Raw genomic sequence first — 21,602 nt, forward strand, 5'->3', positions numbered from 1 at the left:
TTATTATGGACATCTACCCAGTATGTCCAGAAGGGTGTGCAAAAAGTCCAGTTTGTGTCAAAAATATGTTATGTAAGCGGTTATTGCTCAGTGCAATATGAATTTAGTTGGAAGAACTAATCTGAAAGGTCACACAATGTATCAAGACCCCAGATGTAATATTTTTTAAAAATCCTAAACAGCCATTAAAAATGAGCTCTGTGTCTGACCTTTTTATGACCACTGCTTGCCCTTTGAGACTCAGTTTGGTTGCTTAATCATGTCACACATTTAAACTCTTTATATACTATCTGGATGTGTAATGATTCTCCCTTCCTGTGACAGAGTCAACTCTGAGCACACCTGGATGACATCATCAGGAACACAGCTGTGGCCTGATCATGACCACACAGACACAGAGAATCTCCACCTGCTGTGAGGTCAGAAACCAGACCAGATGCCGTCGCAGCAGACACAGTCTGTGAGAGGTGCAAGTTGTTTATTATTATTATTATTATCTGAGTTTACAAGTGAGTAAAGTCCTCTGAAATTAAGTTTGAGATTACTCCCTGATAAAGCTATGTGCTATTATCTTTTGTTGGGGTCAGTCTAAGATCATCCATCTTTTCCACGGAGTGAAGAAGAAGCTGTGATGTGATTTATATTTGTTATATTCATCTAGTTTAAATTTACATGTTTTTATTCCCAGATTAAGAAACTGGTAAGTCTGAAAAATGTAAATACTAACAGCACATCAGCACTTTTGACCTCAAAAGTGCTGATGTGTTTACGGACATCAGTATCCTGGTAAGCCATCTGAAGCTAGACGTGATGAACCCTTCGGCATTACGTCATGCCAGCAGCTTGCTATCTTCACTGCTTTAAAAAAACTTTTTTTCCCCTGTGACTCAGAAAAGTGCGACAATCCGTCTCGTCCGCTGCACGTCTGGTATGCAGGGTGGGTCCTATGGATCACTCCCCCATTCAGGAATTTGGGAAGTTTCCTTCCATATAAGGACTTTTCGATATAAATCGCGACTAGAGGAAGAGAAGGGGGAGGTGGAGCCAAGGATCGATTAACAAAGTTAAACCAAAGAGTACACAAAGCAGCAAGAGAAATCCTTTCTTAATATTTGTGTGGAAACTTTTCCAACGACCCCTTGATACTTCCCACAGAAACATGTCTTAAGCTAATCTCGGGATTTGTCAACCAACTCTGACCTTCGCAGTGGAAATTACGACTCTCTTGGGTATTTTTAAAAATGTATTTTCTCTTTAGGAAGGTGGAAAATCCACGTGCACCATGACTAGTAGAGTTACGTCTAATGCTAAAGTCAAACGTTGCTAGCAAATTGACAGGTGTGGTTGTTATGGAAAAGGTTTACGCCATCTTATTAAAATAGATTAAAAACCCTACTTACTATCTCACTCATATGTCTCTCCTTAAATAATATTATTTATCATATAAGTTTCGAAGCACCCTTATTATTCCACAGGTACTACATACATGCATACGTACATAAAAGCCCTTGAACTTTTTCGTATTTTGTCACATAACAACCACAAGCATAAATATATTTCATTGGAGCTTCTTGTGAAAGACCAACGCAAAGTGGTATACAATTCTGATGAAGAAAAAAAAATCATACATGATTCAAAACATTTTTTACAAATGTTTCCTGACTACAAGACAGGAATCTTGCTTAAACAGCCTTATCAAATTATATAATCTAGTGCTCATGACGTATTTAATGTAAATGATAGCTTTCTATAAAAGGAAGAAATAACCAACTTTGTTCAGGCTCCACCCAATAAAAATCCACCTCCATGCGGTGGTTCAAATTGCCCCGGTAAACCACACGCAGAAGCAGGCGGACTGAGAGCAGGGAACTATCTCTATATTTCTCTTTGACTGTTAAACCGTGGGAGCGCTCTAATTGGCGGCCGTAAAACGAGAGGAAGTAGTTTGTTCTCTTCAGGGTCTCATTGGCAGAGACAGTCGAAGATAATTAAGTGCATTTTTGTGTTCAGACGTCGGTGTGCTCCTTTTAATTTATTTGAGAAAAGAAGTGACAACAGTTTAACAATGGCTTCCTTCAACAAAGGCCCTGCCTATGGGTTATCTGCAGAGGTGAAAAATAAGGTAAGTGCGTTGTGTGTAATAATTGAAAACTAACTCGTAACAAAACGTGTAAATAACTTCCGTTATTTACACGTGTAGTTTTCATGGAACGCGAGTCGCGAAGTCACCTGGCTTCCATTTTGCCACCCGCGGTCAGGTTTAAAGGTGGAGGTGAAAAGGAGACAAAAGCCTGGCTTAAAAGTTAATTTTGTCTTTTTCACTTCTTGTCGTCAAGAAACTAAACTTTTTAAACAACTTGAAATAATTTGTAGCATTAAGATATTGAAGTTAAATTTCCTTGTTTCTCGTGTTTACGAAAGTAAGTCTTAAAACCCATGGGCGTTGCCCATCGTGACAACCAAGTTTTGTCGTTGTGGCAAAAAGTTATCCCGCTTCCAACACTTTTTCCCCCGCGTGCAGCCAGCCGCCCTGCATTGTGATCCGCATTAGCAGATAATGTAATTCACCTATTAGTCCCTGTTATGAGTGTCCGTCATAACCCTATGTAAAGTCTGTCTCTTTTTCTGAGGTTGTTTCTTACTGCTCCCCTCCATTCAGTGCGTTTCCGCACTGTTGGTCGTCATTTAACTTCTTTGCGGTTATATTTCTAACCCCTGACTCCCTCTGTAAAAAAAAGGTCCCGGTGTTTGTGAAACGCTTAACAAAATGAACCCACTAATGTGTAACTTCAGCGGCCTTCATGAGGGAAGCACCTTGTTTATACAAGGCAGCCTGCATACCTCTTCATCAGGAAGTCTGAATTTGGCTTCACTTCGGCGAAGTTCTGTTTTTGACTGCTTTTAAGGAATCCGGACCATCAGATCCGGACTCTGGACGATCAGACTTGGGCGGGATTATTTTTTTGCACTAGAGACAAAGGCCATTATCAGTGCAATTTTTTTGACATGATGGTCCTGCTTTAAAACTGTAGTTGTTTCAAATCTGGGTTGAATTAATCAAGTAAGCTTGGTATCATCTGAAAACCTATCACACTATATTTCTCTTGTTTTGGTTTGAATACCTGTACTCTTATTAAATGTTACCTATCTAATCCAACCAGAATAATTCTTATGGGAATCCTACATTTATTAACAATATGCCAAGCATAATATAAAATGTATGTTAAATTGCTTTAAATAAAAGTGTGGGTGATGGTCAACATAGATGACACTAGCAGAAAATCCCCCCCAACACCATGAGGCCAACCCGGTACCAACTTCATGGAGGTTATCCTAGGAATGCATTGTTGTACACTAAGTATACTCTCTAGAGTAGGGGAGGGTGACATGGACATAGAATTTTATTGCAATATTTAGTGGTACTTTTGTAATAATGGTAAAAATTATTAAAACAATTTTTTGGTAGCTGTATGGTTGTGACTGCATGACACAGCATATAGCACCACAAACTACTCTTGGAAAAAAAAATTCTCATTTGAAAAAAATCTTCTGCAGGACACTTGAAGAAGTGTTTTCTATCATTAAGCTGCACAAAGTTCAAATTCTTTTAAAGGTAATTTTTTCCCCTTCCCGAACTGCAAATGATGACCTGTAACTCTGGTTGTTGGTTCTGAGGACTGATCTGATACAAAGTGGTTTAGATTGTGACAACACTATTGAAATTTAAGAAGATTGAAACAAAGTAAAGTAATCTAGTCTCTACTTGGTGATGTTTTTAGATTTGAACTATAAATTAAAAATCTAATTCTTCTCATCTTAATTCCATAGAAGCAGTCAGTGTGAATTCATTCAGTCAGATGCCGACTTCAGTGTCGCTATCAGCTGATGCTGGAGATTTGGTATGCTTTTCATCATGCAAGGCAGTACGCCATGATGAATTTAACACATGATGTGTAATTATTTCATCCCTGGTTGTCCACATCTTTTGTTTTAATGACTGAACCAGGCCGTATAAGTTGCACTTCTTGTTGTGAAGACCTTTCAGTTTTTTGGTTTTTCCTGTCTCTTTCCGAAGACTATAACATACCTCCACATCCCTCACATATTTTTTTCCATCTGCATTCTTTGGATGTGGCCTTGTTTGGGAGAAGGGGTCAAAGCCCCCCTCCCTATCCTTCCCTCTTGTCTTCAGCAGAAACTATGTGGATTTCCCTCTGTCTCCTGCTGCCTCTCTCCTTGCTCATTGCAGTGGCATTTCCTTTCATAACTCAGAAATTCGAGGCATTTAAAAGATGCCGTTTTTCACAAGTTCACACATTAAGGTAATTGACAACGTGTTTTTTTTTGGAGGGGCGGGGGGTTAAAATAAAACCTGAAGTGTAAAACTTGAGCTTGGTGATGATGTTACCGTGGGCTACATTTAAAGGAAGACTACCTGATGGCTTATTTGGGATTAAAGGAATCGCACCAAAGTGGGAATCTAATTTCTCTTTGTTTGGTGTTGGAGGCAGAATGAGTTTGTGGTTCTTAAAAGACAATTTTCTCCATCTCCATGGAACAGCAGATGAAAATGGGATATGAATGAGAAGTTTAGACCTTTTCCCTTTGAAACGTCCTTAAACATACAGATGACTTGTTCTGTGAGTAGTTTAGTTTGTCAGCTACAGTAACCTTTTTGCTTGTTGGTGCAGAACGTGTTCTCTCCCTGGATCAGCACGCCTAGTCCTTCTTCTTGTTGCCTCATTGAGCTTTTTTTTTTTTTTTTTTTACTCTAGCGCTGTGGGCTAAATTCCTAGTGCTCAGCTTGTCACTGTAAATTACATCTTCCAGATTCTTTGTGGGCAATCCAGCTTGCCACTGTTGTCTTTAATAGGTGGCTATCTGAAGGAAGGGAGTTTAATTAGAAAGTAGCTGTTCCTTAGAGTGCAGCCAGCTGTGAGCTCTTCTGTGGTGTTGTTGGGCCTGGAGAGTCTGTGCGCGCACACACACACACATACACACACACACACACACCATTCAACACCTTCACTGGGGGAACAGAGGTGTTGATCTGTTTCACTCTGGGTCTCCCCCTGTTCCTGTCACTGCAGACCCAACCACTGTTTATGTGACCACAGTTGTCTTCCTGCAGGCCAAACACTGGCTGCTGTTCTCCTGCTTACTGTCTCAGTGACAAATGAAAATCTTAGAAATCAGTAACCACTCACACTCCCGCCCCATTTTTAGCAACTTGGCTCTCTGTGGTTCTCAGGAAAACGGAGCAGCTTAGCAAACAGGAAGTCAGTGTGTGTTGCATTTTCCTTTTATTTATGTGACAAACCCCTCTATGACCACTGCTGTGAGCAATGAGGCAGACGTCTAAAAGAGACAGTATAATGTAAAATCCACTTTTTTGAGCTTTACATTGTGTTATATTGTTGTCTCATCAAAAATCCACCTGGAGTGTTGCTTTGATTCTTTCATGCATGTTTGAGAAATGCTTTAATCTCCATGGCAGCTGGGCAAAAACGCCTGGTTGGACCTGGCCCCGCCTTCAAGGTGCAGCTTCTCCTCGGAGCAGCCGAGATCCCAAACCCTCTGGATGAAGCAAAGTGTAGAACAAGGAGCTGGTTTTTACAGCTACTTACCTGTACAAAACTGGTACAAATGTTATTAAAGGGTTAACAGAGGAGCCATGTTGTGGCTCCTCTGTTTTTGTTTTAGAGAAAAGTTTTTAAAGAGACAGTGGCCCAACTGCAAGGCTATAAATTACAATATAATTTTTTTTCATTTCATATATACAGCATTTTATAACTGAAGTTAACATAGTTACTTTGCCATAAAATGATGCTGTAATTCCCTCAAAGTACATTCAGACACAAGTGGGTTCCTCCAACTGATGAATTTATTAAAAATTCAGCACATGAAAACTGAATAAAACAAAACACAATAGCAATTTTCTCTTGAGAAAATAATACAAATCTTGAACCCCTGCAGACTTATTAAATACACATTAGCATCTAATGAGTGAATCCATCAAGCCAGGAGGAGATCATGGTGGAAATTAGGGGTGCATTCATAAACTTGGCCTGATTTTCTTCATTTTGAGAGATCGATCAATATTTACAAGAAAAACTAATCGTATCTAGTCTGAAAATCAGCCACTGTCATCTTTTGTGAGAGAGGGCTGAATGAGGTTCGATCTGCACATTTGCGGTTAACAATCACCTCATTGTTGCCAAGTTGGTGATCTTTTTGCTGTTTCAGTGACTTTTTAAAGAAAATCGATAAATCGTCAGTTTTTTGTTATTTTTTTAAGATTAGTGATTGGCCAGAAAACTGCAATCGATGTATCATTGGGCTGCGTTCACACTGCAGCCTGAACTGACCCAATTCCGATGTTGTTTTTTTTTTTTGATGTAATGCGACCTGTATCCGATCTTTTCATGACAGTCGGAATAACACAGGTCACATTCTTTTTGAATGCGACTCATATCAGATACGTACCCGATTCAAATGTGACCTACCGTTCTGGTCACATTCAGCCGAATTTGAACGTCACTGATGCTCAATAAATCTCACTATTCTGCGTCCTGATACGCGCAAGCGGGAAGAAAACCAACAACCATGATGGACTATAATGAGGATTAAGTTGTTAATATGCTGCGCCGGTCAAACAACTCTTCAAATGTGTAAAGCCCAGTTCACACTACACGATTTTAAAATTTTCAGAACCTGAGACCACACACTAGCTGACAAAAATCGTAAGTATAACGGGTTTGATCATGCAGTGTGTGGTGTCCAGCCAAACGGCAAGAGCACACGAGCTGATTTCTCTCACCGACATTCAGATTCCAGACAAAATCCCACCAATATCATACGTGATTTTAGAGTAAACAAACACGGCTGACAACATAGAAGCAATAGCGATAGTATGTGCCCTTATTTTAAGCATAAAAGATGTAACAAATGGAAAAGGCCTCTTGGAGGCGATGCTAGGGAGGCGAGTTATGTTTTTACCATTTGTGTGTTTAAATTGTTTTCCGTTAGATCGTTTAAGCTTCATCGGTTAATTAGTTATTGCTGTTTTAATGTTTACAGTTACTTTGAGAACAATGGGCACAAAATAATGGCTACAAGTCTAATTAAGTAATTTTAAAGCCAGGCATTAATCAATGTTTTACTAGTGACAAGTACAATCTACCTGTAATGCATGTGGCTAGCATTAGGTAAAGTCCTGACTGAATGAATAACCTTATCATTACAACCTATCTATGTCACGTTAACAATGAACAGCTGAAAAGTTACCAGGTTTATCAACTGCAGTGGCAACTTCGCTCCAACTCCTCTCCTTGTCATTTCTGTGGATATTCTTTGCACAAAATGTTGTCATGTTATTTCCACGCATCATCTCCGATGTCAACTGCGCCATGTCAGCTGTTGGGGAGGGGAATCTGTGCTTTCTGATTGGCTACCTGTCACATTCAGCAGGCTGCGTTCTTGCTCCCACACGAGAAAACTACACACTACTTTGGCAAACACTGAGCACTTCTTCTTTTTATGGTGGTTGGCAGAACACTGAGAACACTAACACTATTGCGCCCTCTACTGCGCATGCGGGACATTTTCAGGTGGTTGCCTGTTCACACTGCATAACACATACAGGTTGCATATGTTTGGCAGTGTGAACAGCCCCGGCAAAAAAATCCGATTTGACAAAAAATCGGAATTGGGTCACTTCAGGGCAGTGTGAACGCAGCCTAGTGGAAATGAATGCTTTTAATCTGCTTACAAATACAAAACTGGAAATTAATGCATTTACTGTTTGAAAATCTGAAACTATGTGAAACACATATTTGACCTCTGACCTTTGCCTGGCCAGATTGCACAGAAGTATGACCCTCAGAAAGAAGAGGAGCTCAGGATCTGGATCGAGGACATCACCGGCTGCCCCATCGGACCAGACTTCCAAAAAGGCCTGAAAAATGGAGTCATCTTGTGCGAGTAAGTGGTGCTCCCAGGAGTCCACCATGCTGAGCCTCAGGAGTCTTGATTGTGTGTTTTTTAACTTTTTAACTTGAAATTATCTTCTTCTTTTCTCCAGCCTCATCAACAAACTGCAGCCAGGCTCTGTGAAAAAGATCAACCAATCAGCTCTGAACTGGCATCAGGTGAGTTAGCTGGCCATTAATCTGTTTTTCTTCTGAACCACTGCAAGGAGTGGCTCCTTCACAGAACAGAAGGCTGTTTGTTACACAGCTACAGACATGACCATTAACAGCACTCCAAGTCATGCCTTGTCATGATGGCTTCCTGCTGATTAGTTGCAGAACTGGCTTTCTGTCTGAGCTTTTTATTAAAGTAAAGAACTCATGCAAACAGTGTAAATCTTGAATAAACATTGGATTTGGTGTGGTCTTAGCTGGAGAACCTGACCAACTTCATCAAAGCCATCACAAAATACGGCCTGAAGCCTCATGATATCTTTGAAGCCAACGACCTGTTTGAGAATGGCAACATGACGCAGGTCCAGACGACGCTGCTCGCCCTCGCCAGCATGGTGAGTCCTCAACTAACCTTGACAGACATCTTCTACACCCATTATGTCTTACAGGTGGTCCTGTTTAGTTTCAGTCCATGCTTTAGTTTAGTGCTGGATCTAAAGGTTAACATGTAGGCATCTAAATTTCAAGTCTATAAAAAGACTCGTATGTCCAGATTTAAATTTTTTGCTTCTTTTAAATTTTGAGTTTGTGTTCCTTTAATTTTTCAGTTCTAGCCAGGGAATTGCTGTGCCAAAAGTAAAAGATGGTGGAGCAAACCCACCTGTTGGAGCTGCTTTATTGCCCAACATTCAGCCTTTTCTACAAACCAGTGAAAGGAAAAAAAGTCTCATAAAACTTTCTTTGGCTTAGGGAATTAAAATGAATACATTGTTACTTGAGCCATCAGCTCATTAAGAAGAGCCTTTATTTAAACAGATTAAGGACAATGACATGATTAAGGAAATGGTTGGCTTAATCCTGTTGTTAGTAACCAATATGATGCTGACTGTACAGACACATTGCAATGTGATGTCATATGGCAAGCTCCCCCCCTCAGTTATGCTAGCTTGACTTTGACAACCTTAACATGTAGCTGTACTGCAGAATTCAGTGTGTTTTGTTTCAAGGAAAAAAAAGGCAACCCACAGACTAACTGACAGATCATGAGCAGAGCGGGTGTTTAAATTAGTTAACAAGTTGCCGCTGTCTTCAGATAATCACTTATTAATAATTGGTAAATAAACATCAAGCCTGAAAACACAATACTGCAACAGACTGAATGTTCTGCTCTTTGTGTGGGAAGTGTTTCACAACAATGCAATTAATGTATTGGGATTAATTGCAAAGAAATATGCAGTCAATTACTATGGCAACAAGTCTGCGTGGCACAGCTGACACCGAAAGCAAGAAAAGAGTGCAAATGGCTTTGAGTTAGTCTTCAATGCTTTTTGTGTTATTTTTCCCATCCCTGTGGTGCTATGGTAACCATGGCAGCACGTAAAGTTGCAGTGGCCCCCGGCTCTCTATTTCAGTGCTATTCTTTTTTTTTTTCTTGTAAATTTTCTTTAAAAAATACGGAAATCTGTTTGTTTGGGGGGTTTTTTGCGTGACTCTTTGTGATCGCAGAATTGCAAAAAGCTGGACATATTGCACAGGCTAATTTGTAGAAGATTCATATTCATTGCAAAAGCAATTGACTCTCATGCTAAATCAAATAAAACACCAACACATATATTTAACATAAGTTACTAAATGAGTACATATTGGTTTTTGTAATTCATGAAAGTCTAAAATCTATATCATAATGATGTTAAATGAAACCTGCTGGAATCCCATTAGTGGTAATCAACTTGGGTAAACATAAGTACAGGATAAACCATTTTACAGTAAAGTAGAATTATTTTCAGCTTTAAAGACGTTTTTATAATGGATGTTGGAGTTCAGATGTCAGCATTGTAGTAATCAGAGAATATGTCAGTAGTTTTGGGTTTCTGTGTTCTGGCTTTAATGTGTCTCATTTGGTGTTTTTTGTTTTTTCCTCTGCTTTAGTATGAGTGTAAGAACTCCTTGAACAGTTTTTTGTCCTCTGCCAGGCTAAGACCAAGGGCTGCCAGTCCCGGGTGGACATCGGCATTAAGTATGCAGACAAACAGGAGCGGATGTTTGATGAGGAAAAGCTGAAGGCTGGACAGTGTGTCATCGGCTTACAGGTGTGTATTAGTTAGTAGCTCCTCCCCATATTTAGAGTTACTGTTTCCCATGACTGAATGCATATTGGTATGCAGTGACTGTTACTGTCTTTGGGAAAACAACCTGCATCTGGGTCTAGATTTTTTCTTCAGATTTTTGTAGAAAATGTTTGAGCTAACATGCCCTCTTCTCTTGGTGCACAGTGTGAAACTAGATTAGCTGCTGACTTCATAAACAGCCTGTTTCAGTATCTGCTTTGCTCATTGTTCTGGTAATGCTTTTGTTTATTGCCTTGTTGCTAAGGAACTTGTCACTTGGACATAAGTGCTACCTCAGTACTGCAAAAACTTGATCTACAACTTACTGTTTTCAGCATGCTTAGGTGCGGTGTTGCAACAACAGCTGACTGAAACTTTGAATCATGCATTAATGGATCAGTGGATAAACAAGCCTCACATTTCTCCACACTTCAAATACTGCCATAATCCAGCCCATCCTGTCTGCTTTAGCTCCTGTCTTTTGCCCTTCCCTTCTGCAGATGGGGACCAACAAGTGTGCCAGCCAGGCTGGGATGAATGCGTATGGCACCAGGAGGCATTTATATGACCCCAAGGTTCAGATACAGCCCCCCATGGACAACACCACCATCAGCCTGCAGATGGGAACCAACAAGGGAGCGAGTCAGGTGCTGCATCACTGCCTCATTATGCCACTGCTTTTGGGCTACAGGGGAAGTGAGCATAGAGAAGAGGGGGTGGTATTACTTAAAAATATTATATATGGTCATATTCCACATTTTCTGCTTTTTTTTCTAATTGGACTTGGCCAAACAAACATGTAACTTCAAAACATTTTTTTTTCCATTTTTCTTAAACAGCCACCAGAATGAAAAATATATTTGTATATAAACAGTGATGTCAGTAACGCGTTACGTCGGACCACTTTTTTCAGTAACGAGTAATGTAACGCGTTGCTATTTGAAATCCAGTAGTCAGACTACAGTTACTTATCGAAATCACTTTGCGTTACTGTGTGTTACTATCTTCTTTTGTTATTTAATCGTATTTCCTCTACGCGTCTTGTCGAGTGACCGACGTCTCTATGCGACAGAAATGTAAACAATGGAGGGAGATGCGCATTTTGTTGGTGGAAAAACTGGAACTATTTTGTGTTTCTGTCGCCAAGTCCGATTATTATAAGCGGCTTTCGGCTTTTTTTTTTTTTTTTTTTTAATCGCTTGCAAATTTAACGAGTGGCAGGTTGCGCCTTTTTGGGCTCGTTTTTGAACGTGAAGTTACTCATTTGGGCTTGGAAATAAGCAGAGACTCATAAATCCCAGAATTTGTCCGTCATTAAGGTAGTTTTAGTCAGGCTCTATCTGTCCATCATTTCCCGGATGATCCGTCCCGCTGTGTCTTTGTTAATGTCAAGTTAATATATTACCTCTGAATGACGTCGAGCTTCGCGTTGCGCTCCAGAAAACTGCAAACATCGAGACCAATTTGAACAGCGCAATAAACGTGAAAACAGCCACGAATAAACGCGTCCGTAGTTGCCAATAATTATAATGGCAACTTAATGCCATTATATTTATTAATATTAAGATAAGTGTCACAAATATGTGCAGCCACCTGAGTTGTGGAGCTGCAGGAGGAGCTCTGTGCTTTGACACCAAACGCAGGGCCGTAACGCAGAACCTGGAGGCTAGGGGGATATATGGGGGCTTAAAATCCTTCTTAGAGTGTTCCAGTTTTCTTAGAGTTTTCCAGTGGACTACGGAAGAGGATTGGGGGCACCGGAAAAAAAAAAAAATTCTGAGATTAAAGTCAGAATTCTGAGATTAAAGTCAGAATTCTGAGTTTAATCTCAGAATTCTTTTTTTTTTTTTTTCGATGGCCCTAATCCTCTTCCGTAGTGGACCACACAAATTACTCACGTTTTGTTTTTTTTTGTACTGTTGTAACCATTAAACAATCTCCTCTTCAGTTCAACCTTGTAAGTGGAGACACATTGTTGATGTTACCATTATAAAATAGCTTACAATTAAGTATTGGCAAAGCTCAATGTAATTTTCACAGGAGGCGGAGCGTTGTTGTTGGCAGCTGCTGAAAGTAACAGTTATTTTTAATGTAACTTAGTTACTTTCCAAATCAAGTAGTCAGTAATCTAACTAAATTACTTTTTCAAGGAATAATCAGTAATCCGATTAAAGTTACTTTTTTAAAGTAACTATGTACGTATATAAATATATACAAAATCACACAATATGTTGTCACAGAAAACATAAAATTCATAACAATATAAATATAAACTAATTTTGCCCAACATAAAAACTGTGTAAATAAAATACTTAAGGACTCAAATGAAACCAACTGCTTGTGTACTGTATTCAACTTTAGTTTTACGAGATGTTCTTGTTGCCCCCTCAAAACTAAGTCTTGTTTTCAGCATTAAAGGAAATCTTCCTCTTAAAAATGCTCAGCACCAATATGTCGCATAAAAACCTGCAAGAAGTAAAAGCTTATGCTCACTTCCTATTGGTTAGGCACTTCAGTCACTTTCATTGCTTTGTCTGTTTTACATCTCCATTGAAGCAGCAACTGTCAGTGTTCTGGGTTTTATATTGCTGCAGCCTGGCTGGAAAATGATTGTCATGTCTTTCCTCCAGGCTGGGATGACCGCTCCTGGGACCAGGCGGGCCATCTATGACCAGAAACTGGGCACAGACAAGTGCGACAACAGCACCATGTCCCTGCAGATGGGGTACAGCCAGGGAGCCAATCAGAGCGGCCAGAACTTTGGTCTGGGACGGCAGATCTACGACTCCAAGTACTGCCCCAAAGCTGGAGAAGTCCCTGATGATCAGAACGGCGCCGGCAGCGGAAGAGAATACTTCCCCGACTACCATGACGAAGGTTACCAGGGCTACCAGGAAGAGGAGCGGGTGTACCATGACGACGGGACAGATTATTAAAAGGAGGGAGGTGATGTTAGACAGCTTGGAGGCAGGCAGACGGGGTTTTTTAATATCCACAGGATGTTGAGCTGCCTTTTCAGGTCCCATCCTTTTTTAGCATTGTATGAATTTGTCGTTAGGTCTAATTGATACACATATCATGATGAACTGTATTTTTGTGATTCGTCTTTTTTTATACTTAAAAATATGTAGTGATTCCACCTGAAACCAATGGTTTGACTTGGTTTATTGTTTAGCACCAGAACGTTTTGTGCCAAAGTTACAAAGTTGGAATTTGTTGTCCCAAAAGCTGATTTTTGTTTTGTTTTCTTTTTGTTGTTTTTGTTACATGAAGGGAGAACCCCTGGCGTTCTACATGAAACTAACTGGGTAGTTTTTGAGAATCCTATAATATGTAATTTGTGGGGAAAATCCCTCTTATATCTGTAGTTTCTATAATGGCTGCATCATCATCCATTCCTGTGAATACGACTGTACATTTCTGTGTTATACTGTCAGTATGTTTAGTCCAGTATTGGTAATTGACCTTAGTGAAATCACTTTTTCAGATGAGGGATAAAATACAGATCTTGTTGGAGCAGTTTTTTTTTCGTCCTATTCTTACAAACGTCTTCCTTTCTTATCTTTAGTGCAGGAAATTGTTGCTTTGCTTGTATAACCAGTCCAACTGGACAAATGTTTGTTTTTTCTTTGGACCAGAGGCTGCAGGAGTTTCCAACATTCCAAGCGAGAATACTGGATTTATTGTTTTTCGGTGACTGTTTAAGTGAATATTTCATGAACAATGGTTGACATGCGAACAATCTTAACATTATGTTTTATCATTTATGATGCTATTTATGCTGAGTCTGAACAATGTTTGCAATATTGTTGCCCATAGAGGAGAACTAAACATGTGAAAGTGGTTTAATAAAATGTATACATTAGTTGTGGTATTTTTTTCTTCTTAATTTCTGACCTCAGGTTTTTACCCAACAGCAGGAAAAACTGGAATGTCCTGTTGCAGCACAGCCTCCTAACCCTGCACTTGAAGATGCTTCAGTTATTTATTTTGGCATGTCTTATGTTGAGTATTTCTCTAGTAGCTAGTGAAACATTTTCATACCAGAGTGATCTATCAGTTCAGTTCCTCTAACACTTACTGCAGGATAGCTGAACAAAAAGGTACATGTCTGTGAAAAAGCATCCTCTCCTTAATTTGTCACTCTGGGCTGTTTCAGATTGCTACATTTTAGATAACTGGAGTAAATGCCAGGGGTGAAGCAATTGATGGTTGAAATAATTTAGTAATTTGAGTATATGGACTCAATAAAAGGTTCTCTGAAAGAACACACTGAGCTGTAATTAAACCAAAGCAAATGTTTGAGTGTCTGCGTGGGGATAGATGAAATAATTTCCTGATTTAAGAAATTCAACATATAACACAGTAATTAATGTTCTGGGATATCCATTTCTGAGGCTATGAGTCTCCATTGATCTAGAGTATGTCATAAAAAAATGGAAAAAACATGGAGCAGAAGGTGAACCAGGCTACAAGTATTGGCTTAAAAGCATATAAACTCATCCAAGAGATCACCAAACACATCTACAATTCTACAGGCCTTACTTGACTTGGTCAAGGTCAAGACCTTTGGACTACAGCATTTTGATAAGATCCATGAATTGGGTAGGACGCAAACACTGAAACATCCTGACAGCTTCTGATCTAAGGGACCGAGCTTCCTCACTGTTCTCTCCCAGAGCTCAGCTGCTAGCCAAATGCTCCTCAGCAACAACTTCCCCAACTGTCCAACCACAACCTGCTGGTCATCTGGGATTTTTCAGCAGGATGGAGTGCTGCATCACAGAGTTATGTTAAGGTTATTTGTACAGAACATTTCAGCAACAAGGCAGTTTGAAATTCTTTACATCATAAAAACATCATACAGTCACACTTTTTCTCAAATGTCATCAAAATTATCACATAAATTTCAAATAAGTTGCTCAATGTTCCAGTTACTATGATTGAAAAGCAACTCCAAACAGATGGGTTTTTAGCCTTGATATAAAGGAACTCAGGGTTTCAGCTGTTTTGCAGTTTTCTGGAAGTTCGTTCCAGACATGTCCTATGTAGAAGCTGAATGCTGCTTCTCTATGTCTGGTCTGCTCTGCATCCCCAGAACCAGAACCAGAAGATGTAAGAGGTCTGGAAGGTTGATACAACATCAGCAGATCTTTAAAGTTTTGTGTTGCTAAGTTGTTCAGTGATTTATAAACTACCAACAGTATTTTAAAGTTCACTCTCTCAGTGAAAGACTTCAAAACTGGGTAATTTGCTCTATCTTCCTGGTTTTAGTCAGAACAACAGCAGCAGCGTTTTGGATCAGCTGAGGCTGGAGGATGGATTTTTTTTTAGAACAGACCTGTAAAGACACTGCTGCAATAATCAATGCAACTAAAGATAAACTAAAGAGTGATAAAATGGCTCATAGATCAGATTACCACATTTTGAACCCATGACATTATACTTCTCACTAAGAATCTGTAGTCAGTTCTTATGAAGAGGGGCCACCATAAGTCAGAATTTGGCCAAAAACGTAATATGTGAAGTGAATTGAAGAAGAAGTTATGAAAAAAAATATTTAAATTAAAAAAGAAATCTTCAAAAATCAAAATACAAACCATATATATACTAGCAAAACCTTCAGCCATAACCAGACTAATCTTTCCTGTTAATGCCAGCCTCTGAAACTGCAGAGTCATCTCAGGACTTCTGCAAATTACAGGTCTGTAACTACAGTGGACATCTGAAGTAATACAAGAGGCAGACAACTGACATAGGTGGACAACTGAAAATACAGTCGGCCTTCAGTTCTGCTCTGCTGTATGCCCCACTTCCCCTTCCTGTGGTGACCTATGTCTCGCTTTTAATGGCACTTCATATCCCACCACACTTACATCTCTCATGTCAACAAAGAGAGTAGCATTTCAAGGCCATGCCCTAAACAGTTTAGTTTAACTATCTGTTGGAATATTTGGTCTGCTTAGATCTGTGACTATATATTTAAACAAACCTGTATGATGATAGAAAAAAATAATGTGTTCACTCTTTGAGGACAGTGAGCTGCGGGAAAATCTTATACAGGAATAAGGAAGTTGAATTTAAATGAAACCTAGGAAAGCATCTAAGTCCACCCTCTTCTTTCTGGTTTCATTTAAGCAGATACCTAAAATTTCAACATGGAGTTTCCTTATTGCATTGCAATGAACATCATAATCAATTCATTAATATCTATCTATCTATTCAATTCAGTTTATTTCTATCTATCTATCTATCTATCTATCTATCTATCTATCTATCTATCTATCTATCTATCTATCTATCTATCTATCTATCTATCTATCTATCTATCTATCTATCTATCTATCTATCTATCTATCTCTCTGTCTGTCTGTCTGTCTGTCCGTAAGAAAAAAAAATAACTGTTGCTCGATGGCTCAGTTTTTTCTTTTCAGATTAGTAGAAGTGAATTTTGCATTTCATTAGGAATTCCAGGGACTGGGAGAAGAGAAGACAGGCACAGAATTCAACTTGCTTGATGTGTTTCCACAGTCACTGATGATTTGTGGAGAAACGTCATCCGCTTCTGTTGGTCCACTCTTTCTTATCAAATCCAAAGTCAGCACCACTGTCTGCTGACAAGCTTTATGGAGATGCTGATATTAATTTTCCTGTCACCTGGGCACATCTTGATATTATTTTTATGTGCAACCACCACTGATAATATGTCTGCAGTTCAATCAGGGGTAAGACTCTACCAGATTTCAACATCTACAGACTAAATTTGTTGTTCAGTCTTCTTTGCAAAAACAACTCAGGCTCAAGCTTCAGATAGAAAGTATCTTTTAGCACCAGTTTTCAAGTTTTGCCACTGATTCTCAAATGGATTTATTTCTGGACTTTGACTTGGATGTTCCATTGCATCTCTTGCTTAATGTTTGAGCTCTTTGTCCATGGTGAACATGAAGTCCCAGCCTCGTACTTGAAGAGAAACAGTGTCTGTATTCAGAATGCTGTCAATCGGTACCAGTTTATGTCAAAGAAAAGAGGGGCAAAAACTGGTAAAACCTTCATAGTGGAAATAGTTGTTTTTTTATGGTCGAAATGCTCCATCTGCTGGTCACAGAGGACAAAATCACCGGAAAACGTCTTACATTAAATCCCGCGATATCACACCTAACGAGACTTGTGGACGTTCTTTTCCCTTGGATCATTGGGCAAGATGGTAGGTATCAGTTCTAGAGCAGTGCTTGTTAAACTGAAATCCTTTCCCATCTGAGCTTTTACGTTGATGGTTGGGGAACCTGGTTGCACCGTCTAACCTGAGAAGAGTTTTGTTCAAGTTGTAGTTGAAAATTGTTTCTTAAAATGTCAGATAAAGTTGCATATAAGGGCTTTGTTTTAGCCTTAGCCTAGCCCGACTTTGCTCGCCTAAGCCGGTAGACAAACGCACTTTGTGGATGTAATTTAAAGTAAATTGTGTTGTAAATTGTCTAAGCGGATTTTGAAGTTGACCATTTAGTGTTTCATGATGAATAATGATATATTTGTAAGATATTAATCCCCGTCCAGTGGTGAATGCTAATCTGTTTAGCCACACTCGCTGGAGTAATGCTCGTCTGTTTCAGGCGGACACAGAGATCAAGAAGAAGCGTACCTTCAGGAAGTTCACCTACAGAGGTGTGGACCTTGACCAACTGCTGGACATGTCTTAGTAAGTGACACTGTGCTGGCGGGCCTGCCATAGTCTTTACTGTTTTAACAAACACCACATGTCAAAAGTGTTCCGTGAAGAGTTGATTTTAAAGTGTCTTTTTGCTGTAATCACATTTGGTTTCATTTACATCTATACAATATATATGTATCTATTCTCCAACAAAATGTTTTGCACGTAATTCCACATTCATGTCCTGTTATTGTTTTATGTGTTCCTGGACCTATGGAACCCACCTGCAGTCAGGCTTGTTCATGTGAATTTAAGCAGAAAGGTGTCTAGAAGTTGCAGGACGCTGCCCCCCTGAGGTCAGGAGGCTGTGACCCCAGCCCTACAAAATCTAGATCCTAAAAAAAAGCTAACAACATTCCCAAGTCCAGCACATTCCATAACAGGTTGAAAGATCAATAAGAAAATATTCTATTTTTGCAGCACCAACCTCAGCCTTCCTGTTATCTCTCCATCTTCCAGGTTCAATGAACCAGACATGTAGAATCCAATCTCCTTCTTATGGCTTTCTGCGTCTCTGTGCTTCATCTGATTCACTTTAAACTTTAAACACCAATATGTTGTGACCACACCGATATGTTGTCAGCATGACCTTCAGTATGTCATCAGTACTTTGAGTTTCTAACAAACTGGTCTCTACGTTGGACCGATTAATAGGTTGACGTCAGATTTTGCTGGGACGGGGAAATAATGGTCGCTTATTACACCGATCGCTTTGAGCTGTGATGTTTCAACTGGGGAAATTGGAGCTTTCTTTTGTAAAAGCTATTTTCTTGATCATCTTATTGAAATATTTGAAAAAAATGTATAGCTACATTCCAGAGTCAGGAATCGAAGGCCCGACTAAGGATGTACGATCCACTCTTTTCACTTGTGATACCATTATCTGAGATTTAGTATCGGCTGATACCGATTCAATGCAGAAAATTATTGCTGACTGACTTAAAACTTCTTTTTTTTTTTTAGACAAAAGTATTGAACTACAAATGTATATAATTCTGCACCAGTACAGCACACTTTCATACATCAACTGGTTCACACGCTCGGTCAAACATGTAAAAACACCTTTAATTTCCACAGTCAGTGCAATTAGGAGTAGAACAGCCAATGTAAAATAAATATGTCACTCAGAGCACAAAGCATAGAATTGGACTAAATGGCTCTTCCCTTATGGATCAGGCACATTGTTACTGATACAGATATTAATATTGTGTGGGAGCATTTCTGCATATGAGCGCCCTGAATAACCGTGTACCGACATACCTGTGTTTCAGTGTGTACTTGCTGAAGTGTCTCACTCCAGCTGTGTGTGTTGTTTGTACAGCGAGCAGCTGATGCAGCTGTACTGCGCCCGCCAGAGGAGGAGGCTGAACCGGGGCCTGCGCCGCAAGCACCAGTCCCTCCTCAAGCGCCTGCGCAAGGCTAAGAAGGAGGCTCCTCCGATGGAGAAACCGGAGGTGGTGAAGACCCACTTGAGGGACATGGTGATCCTGCCTGAGATGGTGGGCTCCATGGTGGGGGTGTACAATGGCAAGACCTTCAACCAGGTGGAGATCAAGGTGAGGGAGACGGACTCCATGAGTCGGGGGGATACACTCGGTTCTATTGATTATTCATTGACAGTCGGGTGAAAAAAGGTTCAGATTTTATTCCGTTCCACCACTTATTATTGTTTTGTATATTTGAAATATGTCTGAAAATGCAAATAATGAAATTCTTTTTAAATAAGAAACATACAAGTTTTTGTCTAAAATACAATAAGAGCATTCCTTTATCTGCAACTAATAAAATATGTTTAACTTCAGTAATATGGGAAAAGCTTGGCTTATTACTACGTAGGGCTGATGTAGTAATTTTAATTAATTAATTAATACTTGGATAACAAAGGAGCTTAAAAGATTTCATTTTCACAGAATTTGAATGAGGTGATGTTAAAACCAGTTCTGCATATTTTCAGACATCTATATGTAAAATGCATATGTTCCTGTACAAATCTGGCCAAATTACTGCTGCTGTTTGTAACAGCCGTAATTGTGTAGTGTCTCTTTAAGATACTTTAGTATTGCTAATGACGTCACAAGTAGACTTAGACTTGTACTTTATTGATCCCTTGGGAAGACTCCCTCAGGAAATTGAAGTTACCAGCAGCTCCCAGGCAAAAAACAAAGATAACACACAGTAAGCAAAAAAGAATACAAAAATACAAATTAAATACTAAGGTACACACTAAATGTGAGTAACCAAAACCTTAAATTATGCAAGAAGTATGCGCCACAGCTTCTCTGCAGAGAGCGTGGGAGAAACGTGCTAGACTGACATGTTAGCTCCCTAACTCAGTTAAGCACTGAGGGTTTCAGTAGGTATGATGGCTGATAGTTGAGCATATCATATTTACTATCTTTGAATGTTCACTGAAGAGTGAAACTGCTCCTCTTTCCTGTGATTGAATCCGTTGTGTGCTTTAATGTGAAAGCTTCCAGTCTGACTGGACTTCCTGTCTCTCCACAGCCTGAGATGTGCGGCCATTACCTAGGAGAATTCTCCATCACCTACAAGCCGGTCAAGCATGGTCGCCCTGGAATTGGAGCCACACATTCTTCTCGTTTCATCCCTCTGAAGTAGAATGGCTGTATTGTTTGTATAAATAAAACCAAAAATGAGCTGGGCTTCTCCACACAACTGTAGTGTCTGGTTGTATTTTTTCATTTTTTCTGGGTTTTTGTAGGCTCTTACCAAGTGTCAGGCCTTAAATCCTTAAATAAGGCCACATTTTCCTCTTGAGTTTTTGAGTGGCCTCTTATGTCATATTTCATTAATTGCTCCTTTATTTGACTATATTTAGGACAATTTTGGTGCCATTCACTGGCTGACAAAACTGCTAAGCTCTGTTTAAAGGAATTTAAACACAAAAACCAAACAGCCATTATGAAATCAACGGCAAAGATATTGGAGTTATAAGGTTAAACACATTCCATGGAATACGTTTACTTCATTTTGCTTTAATTCTTCACCAGGGAAAATACGTTATTATTGTTATTGTTTAGGATTGACATAGGTCTAAAATTAATTTTGGAATGGTGTTTGAAAGGGCTTCCTACTGGATTGCGCAGAGATGGAGCGGCCGAAGCTCCCAAGTCTTCGACGCAGTCGTCCGGGGTTCGATTATCGATTCTGGTACACTTAGTGCATTTCTTCTCTACATATTTCCAGTCTGATCAGCTTCAAATAAAGACCATTACTATCAGAAAGCTTTAAAACGGAAGGAGCTGTAAGGAAACGGGCCGATAATGGAACCATTCAGAGGATTCAATGCTGAATCCTGTGAATACGATACATTTAGAATCATAGACATGATGAAGCCTATTCTAAGATTAGAGTAGCCAATGTATCTCAACATATGTTCAAGAAGTTATAGTTATTTAAATGTATTGCCTAATGTTTTTGTATACATTCAATTGGTAATCTGGATTGATTTGAACATGTAAAGAAAAAAAACATACTTTAATGCCGGAAGAGAGATCAGAATTGTTTCCAGCAGCTTTCTACAGAAGAAAAGGACAGTTTCACTGTGTTACCGACATCCCGTAGTGTTTATGGGCTAATCTCTGTGTAAAACAAGGGGTTGATGAAGATTTACGCTCAAATTTA

At 39.4% G+C, this 21,602-nt stretch overlaps 2 protein-coding genes across 2 annotated transcripts; both read left to right on the forward strand.

Annotated features, from left to right (window-relative positions):
• Window positions 1–1,855: 1,855 nt before the first annotated feature.
• On the forward strand, window positions 1,856–14,117 carry cnn2 (calponin 2). Its single transcript, XM_028021752.1, has 7 exons — window positions 1,856–2,122; window positions 7,862–7,983; window positions 8,084–8,150; window positions 8,402–8,539; window positions 10,118–10,234; window positions 10,753–10,899; window positions 12,883–14,117. Exons 1-7 carry the CDS (start codon window positions 2,066–2,068, stop codon window positions 13,186–13,188), a joined length of 954 nt encoding a protein of 317 aa, XP_027877553.1. The 5' UTR covers window positions 1,856–2,065; the 3' UTR covers window positions 13,189–14,117.
• Window positions 14,118–17,360: 3,243 nt separating this feature from the next.
• On the forward strand, window positions 17,361–20,633 carry rps15 (ribosomal protein S15). The gene is made up of 4 exons (XM_028021746.1): window positions 17,361–17,456; window positions 17,860–17,945; window positions 19,279–19,513; window positions 20,463–20,633. Exons 1-4 carry the CDS (start codon window positions 17,454–17,456, stop codon window positions 20,574–20,576), a joined length of 438 nt encoding a protein of 145 aa, XP_027877547.1. The 5' UTR covers window positions 17,361–17,453; the 3' UTR covers window positions 20,577–20,633.
• Window positions 20,634–21,602: the final 969 nt, after the last annotated feature.

This window comes from Xiphophorus couchianus, chromosome 6 (genome assembly GCF_001444195.1).
Source record: "Xiphophorus couchianus chromosome 6, X_couchianus-1.0, whole genome shotgun sequence".
In the NCBI taxonomy this organism is placed as follows: domain Eukaryota; kingdom Metazoa; phylum Chordata; class Actinopteri; order Cyprinodontiformes; family Poeciliidae; genus Xiphophorus; species Xiphophorus couchianus.